Source organism: Chiloscyllium plagiosum, chromosome 32 (assembly GCF_004010195.1).
Source record: "Chiloscyllium plagiosum isolate BGI_BamShark_2017 chromosome 32, ASM401019v2, whole genome shotgun sequence".
Lineage (NCBI taxonomy): Eukaryota > Metazoa > Chordata > Chondrichthyes > Orectolobiformes > Hemiscylliidae > Chiloscyllium > Chiloscyllium plagiosum.
The window spans coordinates 16,404,697-16,414,536 of record NC_057741.1 but is presented as its reverse complement, the minus strand read 5'-3'; the positions used below and the strand labels follow the sequence as shown (position 1 = coordinate 16,414,536).

Here is a 9,840-nt window from a genome sequence, read left to right as displayed (position 1 = left end):
GTGGGAGCACGAGGTAGCGCCGATACAGTCATCAATGTAGCGGAGGAAAAGGTGCCAGTGTAGCTGCGGAAGATGAACTGTTCCACATATCCAACGAAGAGGCAGGCATAGCTGGGGCCCATGCGGGTGCCCATGGCTACTCCTTTGGTTTGGAGGAAGTGGGAGGATTGGAAGGAGAAGTTGTTAAGAGTGAGGACCAGTTCAGTCAGTCGAAGGAGAGGGTCAATGGAAGGGTACTGCGCAGGAATTGGTTCGGCGGGAAAGGAAGAAGCGGAGGGCTTTGAGGCCTTCGTGATGGGGGATGGAGGTGTATAGGGACTCTCCTTCTCCTTTGATGCTGCCTGACCTGCTGCGTCTTTCCAGCAACACATTTTTAAGCTCTGACCTCCAGCATCTGCAGTCCTCACTTTCTCACTCAGTCTGTAAGTTTAAACTATTTTCACAGTTAGGCAAACAGAACCACCACATGAATTTGGTATGGGGTACATATTTCAACTGAATCTAACTATAAATTGCTGATCAAATGGAACAAAACTTTACAAGACTTCATCATCCTGACTCTATCCTGTTCAAACTGTATAATCAACATCCTGATGCATTTGATGAACAATTAATCCTCCTCCTAGCATCCACCTGCAATTTTGAAATCCAAAAACTTGTAAATCATAGCTTACATACACTTGTATTTTTGGAAAACGTGACATCAAATTTCCATACAATTGGTAAGTTGTTAATCAGTACAGGGTACTGCAGTATCATATACTAACAGTGTAAAATGTAAGTCACTTAATAACACTTGTTCCTCTTCGTCAGATGCGCATTCCAGATATTCCTGCGCAGTAATGAAAGGGTGCTGCACTGTCAGATGCAATCATTCAAATGCATTGTTAAACTGAGGTTCCTATCTGCTCAATTTCATGGCATTACGTTGAATAGGTGATTAATCCCAGTGTAGAGGCCTACATTTAGATTAGATTATTTAGTGTGGAAACAGGCCATTCGGCCCAACAAGTCCACACCGACACTCCAAAGGGCAACACCCCAGACCCATTCCCCTACATTTATCCCTTCACCTAACACTATGGGCAATTTAGCATGGCCAATTCACCTAACCTGCACATCTATGGACTGTGGGAGGAAACAGGAGCACATGGAGGAAACCCACGCAGACACAGGGAGAATGTTCAAACTCCACAAAGATAGTTGCCCGAGGTGGTAATTGAACCCGGGTCCCTGGCGCTGTGAGGCAGCAGTGCTAACCACTGAGCCACCGTGCTGCACTGTGCCACTGTGTTGTTTATCTCAAACAACATTCATAATCTGGTCTTCTTTGACAATACAGTTTTCGGAACATGTTATGCAAATATTGATTGTTTCCAATCCTATATTATAACACACTGACTACATTTCAAAGACACTGCATTGACTATCATTCTGGAATATCTTCTAGAATCAAATGCATTACTAAAAGCACATCTTTCTATGATGTCTTTCAAATGGATTTCTGGATGTTTATTTCCCTACATCTCAGATTTGGTGAATTTGACGGCTTTGCTTTCGTAAGAAACTACTCAAATAGAATCTGTAAAGGACAGCATGATGGCTCAGTTGTTAGCACTGTTGCCTCACGGTGCCAGGTTTAATTCCCGCCTCAGGCGACTGTCTGAGTGCAGTCTGCGCATCCTCCCCGTGTTTGCGTGGGTTTCCTCTGGGTGCTCCACAATCCAAAAGACATGCAGTTAGGTGAATTGGCCATGCTCAGTTGCCCAAAGTGTTAGGTGCATTAGTCAGGGGTAAATATGGGGAATGGGTCTGGGAAGGTTACTCTTCAGAGGGTCAGTGTGGACTTGTTGAGTCGAAGGGCCTGTTTCCATACTGTAGGGAATCTAATCTAATGTGAGAAAAATACTTTGAAGGAATCTTGTATCATTTATTACAAAAATGCATGGCTAGACGGTTGTTTTGCAAAGCCAACAGCATGGGTTCCATTTCTGCACCGGCTGAGGTTACCATGAAGGACTCTCCTCCTCAGTCTCTCCCTTGTGGCCCTCGGGTTAAAATCACCACCAGCGTGTCTCTCTGAGAGCAATCCTATGGTCTGGTAAGACTATGGCAACCTCCCTGACATTTACTGGATATCATTTAAACAGCTGGATAAATTTAGAGCAGCAACTGCATATCAAATATTTACCATTGATGTACCTTCTCCATTTTGGGCAAAGGTTCATAGAGACCAATGTAAAAAATCAAACCTTTGGCTTCCATGGATGGATTGAAAGTTCAGTTGTTTGTCATCCAAAATATTTGTGGCTCACATTGCTTTGTCAATGCAGATCTTGGCCCTTCAGTTTCTGTGGAATCACTAATAAGGTGATTGCTCTATTATTTTAATATTTTCATAGTTATACAGTCAGGGCTAAAAAAGCTGCTGCACTTAGCTTCAGGGTACTAGCTGTCTAACAATTCCATAGATGGCAAATATTTGATACCATGCAAACCTATTTACAAATTGATAAAGAGATGTGGCCAGTGATGACAGAGTTAGCGTTAAACAGCACAGAAACAAACCCTTTGGTCTAACTCATCTGCACTGACCAGACAACCTAAACTGATTTAATCACATTTGCCAGCATTTGGCCTCATTCCTCTAAACTCTTCCCATTCATGTATCCATCCAGATACCTCTTAAATGTTGTAATTGCACCCACCTCCACTGGCAGCTCATTCTATAAAGGCATCACCATCTACATGAAAACTGCAACTCCGGTCCCTTTTATATCTGTCCCCTCTCACCTTAAACCTATGTCCTCTAGTTTTGGACTCCCTCAATTTTTTTCAACCTCAAGTCACCCCTCAGCCTCCAATGTTCCAGGGAAAAAATGCCCATTCAGACTCTCTCTACAGCTCAAATCTTCCAATCCCAGCAACATCCTTGTAAATCTTTTCTGAACCCATTCAAATTTAACATTTTTCCTTTAGCAGAATGACATTTTGGACTGTTCACTCAAAGTATTTAAAGGTTAAGTGCAAGAAAGGCAGACTTAAAAAAACTTCAGAATGTCTGTTCCTATGAACATACATCATGTCCATCTAATTGTTTTCCGATTAAATTATTCACCGTGTCATTTGAGAACTAAATTCAAATATTCCCAATATGATTAAACAGACTGACACAGTGCAAGTAGTTATTCTATTAGTATTCAAAGCCCCTTCTAGACAAGCATAACATCCCAATTCAATATCAAAAATCGTACTGAACCTGGGATATTGCAGGACACTACAGAACATTTGAGGAGAAAGTGAGGACTGCAGATGCTGGAGATCAGAGCTGAAAATGTGTTGCTGGAAAAGCGCAGCAGGTCAGGCAGCATCCAAGGAGCAGGAGAATCGACGTTTCGGGCATGAGCCCTTCTTCAGGAAGAAGGGCTCGTTCCCGAAACGTCGATTCTCATGCTCCTTGGATACTGCCTGACCTGCTGCGCTTTTCCAGCAACACATTTTCAGCACTACAGAACATTTATCAATCTATTGTACTAGTAAGCTTTATTTGCTGCCTTATTTGGGCTGCTTTAAAAACAAATTCACAATCTCAACCAAAGTTTGGTATGCAGAAGGCAGTAAATAAACACAAATTATTTTACACTTTACCCCTCACATCAAAGTTGAACCACAGTACTGTTTTTCTTCCTTTTGCTTGTATTTTTTATATAAAGGCACACAATTACAACTTGTGGCCCATCTAGCATATGGGAATCTAAACAACTTATGCCTCCCAGAAGGTTTAAAAGGCATGTTCTACATGCTGAGGCCTATACAAGGCCTGTATTGAACTATGCAAGGTAATTTCACAGGAAAGTGTTTTTTTTTTAAAAATACCTACGTGAGACCCAAGCAGTTGATTCAGTATCCACTCTCAATTTGTGGACAACAAAATCCAAGTTGTGTTTAACAAAAAAAATGTCAATACGATTGCAACAAAGAGGTGGTGCAAGGCCTGGGGCCTCACTGCTCAAGAAGCGGGGAGCGGCTCGAAATCTCACACCGGCCTCCAATCCACCGCGTTTCACGTGTTTGGGTTGAGCAGGCGCTTGCAGGGAGCGAGGGAGAGAACCGTCGGCAGCGGCTGGCGGGACGACCGAGCAAACTCCCAGATTGTGGAGGCGCTGGTGGGTTGAGCCCCCGCCGCTCACATGCCACTTGACTGCAGCGTGCAGGCCCCGATGGCCAGGGTGGAGGAAGGCAAGGAGACGCTCGTCGACAAGCGGCTGCGGTTTGTGTGTGTTGGGGGGTCGGGGGCAGAGGAGGGGGAAATGTTGTGAACGCGAACACGGTGCGAGCCGGTCAATCGGGCGAGAGTGTTTCCCGTCCCCCCCGGGAGGGTGAGCCTGGGGACGAGGAGAGATGCGAGGCCGCGGTATGGGGGGGGGGGGGGGGAGGGGAGGATCGGAGTAGACACACATGCCCGCCGCGGAACGGGAGTCGGGGTAAAGTTTCAACTTTGGAAAGGCACGAAAATGGATGCAGGAGCCGCAGTTTCCGCTTTGGAGGTTTTAACGGGGTAGGGAGTGAGTGTGCGGAGAGAATGTGCCGGTTGTGGGGCAAATTGTGCCGCCACCGCCGCGAGGGAGGGTAGAGGACAAAAAAAGTGTTCGGATCTCCCGGGGAAGGCACACTTTCTGGATCCCCCCCCCCCCCCACCCCCACCCCCAAAAACACTCACCAGGATCCGCTTGAAGAGGGCGTTCTCCTTGGCTGGCAGCGCTATCGACGGCATGGCTGGCTCTGGTGCAGCGGGCTCGGTGGCCGGTTCGCCGGGTTGAGTGAGACACGCGCTGTCTTTGGTGCTTCTCTTGCTCCCGAATACGGTCCTTGGGGCTGCTCAGCTCATGGGCCGCTTTGCTTTTTTTCCTTCCCCCCCCCCTTCTCTCTCTCCCCCTCCTCCTCTTCCCTCTCTCTCACTTACACACACTTCTTCCTTCTCTTTCCCCCCCCCACCCCCAGCCACTCCACGGCCCCACAGTTTGCTCTCCCTTCGAGCGGGACCTCCGCCTTCACGTGTTTTCTCTCTCTCTCTCTCTCTTGCGCTCCGCTCCCTGCAGCACTGAATCCAGCGGAGGGTGGGGGTGGGGGGGAAAGGAGAAAAAAAAAACCCTCAACCAAAATGGCGGGGGCGGCAGTCAGCGGCAACGCCGGCTCCCTCCGGGTCAGCCGCCACTGCGCACGCGCCGCTCCCCCCCGCGAACCCGCACACCATCGGCTGACCTCCCTGGAGCGGAGCATGACGGGACTGTGGAGGACCGCGTGTGGTCCTCCCGAACGCGTGCGTGGTGGTTCGCGTCAAGCGCCAACTTTGCTGGTTGTGTGTATTTCCCCAAAACTCTGCATTTTCATCATAAATTTATTTTATTCTTTATCCAGACAATATCAGTGACACAACATCAGATCCCGATTTTCTTCCTGTACGTTACGGTGTTACATTGTAAAATTATCATAAGGTGAAGGTAATGGAACCAGCAAGATAATAAAATACAAATAGTACCCACGGTATTTTGCTTTTATTAAAACACAGCTTGTGGACCGCTGTGACCAGATTACTCATTATATCAGCAGGAATTCAGCCCCATAGCTTAAAGTTAACACTACAAGGTGATTCCCTCAGTTCTGCTCTTACACTGACTTCCTGATGGAAGGTTAGGAAGTAGGTGCGGCTCCCGGTTTACTTTCTGACTCTTTGGAGAAAGTCCTGCCAGTTCATTTACGTGCAACTGAATTTGCAAAACCTATCTTACCCATATTTTTTGCGATTCGTTTAAACTAAGGAACCATGCACTTTAATAGCACCTCTTAAGTGGAAACCTATCTTGGATCACAGCGTAAGTAGAGGATGATTATCAGCTCAGGAATATCTTGCGAGAGGAAGAAGAGTGAACTTTAAGTTATATCAGTAACTTCAGGTATTTATTTTCGAGTCAAACAAGGCAGTCAATTTGTACATAAAGTTGCCTTCATCTGTTTATGAGATTCTAATCCGCAACCCGCGCGCCGCTGATCCATTTGAGGCAGCTCGTATACGATAATTATTCAGTTTCAAAGGGCAGAAACGCAGGATCCAGAGATGTGTAATATGTATACATAAATGCAGAAATTCTTAATGGCAGGTTGAGAAAGTGATTAACTTTGACTTTGACAAGGGGATCTTTAAAACACATATGGGGAATCCTGGAGAAACTCAGCAGGTCTGACAGCGTTTGTAGGTAAAGAGTTGCAGAGTCATGGAGTTGTACAGCACGGAAAGGGAAGCTTCCCTCCAACTCGTCCATGACAGTAAATATCCTAAATTAACTTAGTCTCATTTGCCAACATTTAGTCCTATCACTCTAAACCCTTCATATTCATATTTCCATCCAGATGGCTTTTAAATATTGTTATTGTACCAACCTCCACCAGTTTCTCTGACAGCTCATTCCATGCACACCATCCTCTGTATGAAAAGGTTGCCCCTTAGGTCCCTTTTAAATCTTTCTCCTCTCACCTCAAACCTATACCCTCTAGTTTTAGACTCCCCACCTCTTAGCTATTCACCCTATCCATGCCCATCATGATTTTATATTCAACTTTATGTTCAATTGGTTGCCTTGTTTAACTCAAAAATAACTGCCTGAAATTACTGATATACCTTAAAGTTCACTCTTCTTTCCTTCGAAGTTCATGCTTGAACTTCATCATATTGAACTTGAAACATTAACTTTGCTTTTCTCTCTCAAGCTGCTGAGTTTCTCCAACATTCTCTGCCTATGTTGAATTTCCAGTGTCTGCACCATTTTGCTTTTATTAGAAGGGGTCTTTGGCTATTTCAGTACAGGGATAATGTATGAGAACCAAAATGTATTCGCATTTTCTGAACTGCCCGTGAAAGACAGTGATGAACTGCGTTCTTGAACCACTACAGTCTATTTGATGCAGATAGACCACAATGCTGTTAGATAGGGAGATTAGGAAGGGTGTGGTGTCATTGGTAACAAAAAGATATTAGGAATGGTTCTAGATATGAAGTACTTCTGTTGTTTGGATCAACCTCAGAAGCTAAAGGAGAAGGTTGAGCGGGGATTTAATAGAGGGGTTTGATAGGTCATTAGGGAATCCAATGGCTTGCAAGGTTAACTAGTATACCAGTTAGTTTCCTGCTTTTAGGGTAGCCCACGTCTACCCTAATAGGGAGGTTGCACTGACTGAGAGGAAACTGCTACTGACTGCAGTACCACAATTTTCTGCAATGGAAAACAAAGCAACTGAAACAGTACAGCAGGGAGGAGAGTTATCAGGTTAACAGAAGTGGTACTGAAGCATTTGGTCATGGAACCTGACAGAAGGAGTATGATCATGGTTTCTTAGGAGACGGGAATCCCTCAAGGAATGCCTTCCAATTGGAGGAGGTGACCAAGGAAGTCAAAACAAATAGTCTAATCCCATGGACCTGGCAACCGACCAGTAAAATGTTCAATGACTGCATATAAATCAGGGACTGTACCTGCAGATCACAGATATGCTCTGGTGAGTATTGTAAAGTTCAGATCAAGCATTCTCTGCAGCAGAATCATTGCTTCACCAACAGTATTTTTAGTAGCAGCTTGGCATTCATTAGTAGAATGGGGATCATTAACTAGGTATACCACCCTTGGGTCTGGTTTGGAGACTCCGAGGATAATCTGTCTGAGAGTAGTGAGCATTTCTCAACATCGATGGAGCAACCACATGTCTATAGCATATAAATATTACTCTAAGGCAAAGAAACTCAAAGGGGAAAGTGCATAAACCACGGTGAAGGAAGAAGTTAAAATTTGTATTTGATATAAAGCAATGACTTATGAGAATGCCAGAAGTGGTAAACTTAAGAATTTGGATTAATTCATGTCCCAGCAAATGAAGTCCAAGGCACAATAAAAAAAGGGAAGAGAGAGCATGCGAGTGAAGAACATAAAAGTGCCTTGGAGATGTATGTCTGATACATGAAAGGAAAAAGATCCGCAACAATAATAGTGGGTCCATTACAAGTGGAGACAGGAGAATTTATATTAGAACTTATAGGGAGGTGGAGAAGTTAGACTGAAACACAAGGTGACAAAGGGGCTGTGTAACTGAAAAATTAGCTGGACTGAGGGTTGGTAAGTCTCTTGGACAAGATGACCTTTATCAAAGAGTGTTGAAGGAAGTAACAGTGGAGGTAGTAGATGCACTGGTGATAATCTTTCATAATTCCATAGATTCTGCAGGGCAGCAACTATAACTCCACTATTTAAGAAGGATGGAAAATGGAGAGTTACAGACCTGTTAGCTTGATGTTCATCGTTCATAAAATGTTAGAATCTATTATAAAAGCTATGATAACTAAAGATTTATAAAATTATTTCAAATTGGGCAATGTCAATATGGATTTATGAAAGGGAATTTATGTTTGACAAACTTCAGAGTTTTTTTTAGACGTTACTTGCAGCATAGACAAAAGAAAATCAGTGGTTATGGTGTATTTAGATTTTTAGAAGGCTCTTGACAAGATCCCACAAAGGAGGACAGTTGATGTAATTATAGCACATGGAATGAGGGAAATAGTGGTATAGATTAAGAATTGGGTTAACAGACAAAGAGCTGAGAGGAATAAATGAATCACATGCTGTTACTCGTGAGGTACCGCAAGGCCTGTACTAGGACCACTCACAACCTATTATTAGTTATTTGAATGTCAGGACCAACTATGCTATTTCCAACTTTAAATTGTGAGCAAGGTGCAAGCAAGCTGCAAGGGGACTTGGACACGCTAAGTGAATGGGCTAGAACATGACAGATGGAATATGACATTAATAAGTATGAAGTTATTCATGTTTGTCGAAAAAAAACAGCAAGGCAGAATATTTCTTAAATGGTGAGAAGTCAGAAAGTGCAGGTGTCCAAAGCGATCTGAGTATCATTATCTGAGTCATTAACAGGTAGCATGCAGGTGCAGAAAGCATTTGGAAAAGCAAATGGTATACTGGCATTCATTCCTTGGAAATTTGAATGCATAAGTAAAGATGTCTTGCTGCAGTTGTACAGAGCTTTGGTGAGAACTCACCTGGAGTATTGTGTACAGTTCAAGTCTCTTTATCAGAGAAAGCATACATCTGCCATGGAAGGAGTGCAATGGAGGGTCATCAGATTAATCTCTGGTATGGCAGGATTGTTGTGAGGAGAGGTAAGGGAAACTGTGTCTGTATTCACTAAAGAATTAGAAGTGATCTCATTGCAACTTAGAAAATTCTTACAGGGCAACACAGATAAGATAGGATGTTTCTCCTGGCTGCCATTTCAAGAGTGGCAAAGCCAAATTCTTTACCCAGCTCAAGAATGGCACTCAAATGAAAAGAGGACAGACGAAGCATTTCGAAGACTTCCCTCAAGAAATGCAACATAGATGTCAATGTGTGGGAGACCCTCATTCAGATTAAGCTGACTTGGAGGAATGTCCTGTAGGATGGGATACAATTCTTTGAGAACGCACATTAGCAAAAGGAACCAGAGAAAGAAATGCCAATGGTCTGAATGTCTAGGGCCAATTCCACCTCCCAGAAACACCTGCCAAATTTGTGGTCAGGAGTGCAGCTCTAGGATTGAACTCATCAGCCATGTAAGGACCCTCAGAATCCATGACCAGTGACATGGAATGTCCTTATGTGTACAACCATTCTTGTGAGTCAGTGATTGGCAATGATGACAATTCAAGAACAAGGGGATGTAATCTTAGTATAAGGGTAGGCCATTAAAAATCGAGTGGAGGAGGAGTTTCTTCATTCAGAGGGTAGTCAATCT

The 9,840-nt window shown here is 44.0% G+C and overlaps 1 protein-coding gene and 1 long non-coding RNA gene across 3 annotated transcripts in view; one reads left to right on the top strand and one right to left on the bottom strand.

The window, feature by feature from the left end:
* naa15a (N-alpha-acetyltransferase 15, NatA auxiliary subunit a) overlaps positions 1-5,211 on the bottom strand; it is a 98,486-nt gene extending 93,275 nt beyond the window's left edge. Inside the window, exon 1 of one of the 2 annotated variants that reach the window (XR_006309052.1) lies at positions 4,721-5,211. Coding sequence is in view for 1 of the 2 variants with exons in the window: in XM_043674102.1 (XP_043530037.1) it covers positions 4,721-4,774 (54 nt within the window). In the remaining variant the exon portion in view is untranslated. The remainder of the gene's footprint in view (positions 1-4,720) is intronic. The other variant, XM_043674102.1, reaches the window with a different exon arrangement.
* Positions 5,212-5,515: 304 nt separating this feature from the next.
* LOC122539360 overlaps positions 5,516-9,840 on the top strand; it is a 31,324-nt gene continuing 26,999 nt past the window's right edge. Inside the window, exon 1 of the long non-coding RNA XR_006309053.1 lies at positions 5,516-5,873. This is a non-coding gene — a long non-coding RNA (uncharacterized LOC122539360). The remainder of the gene's footprint in view (positions 5,874-9,840) is intronic.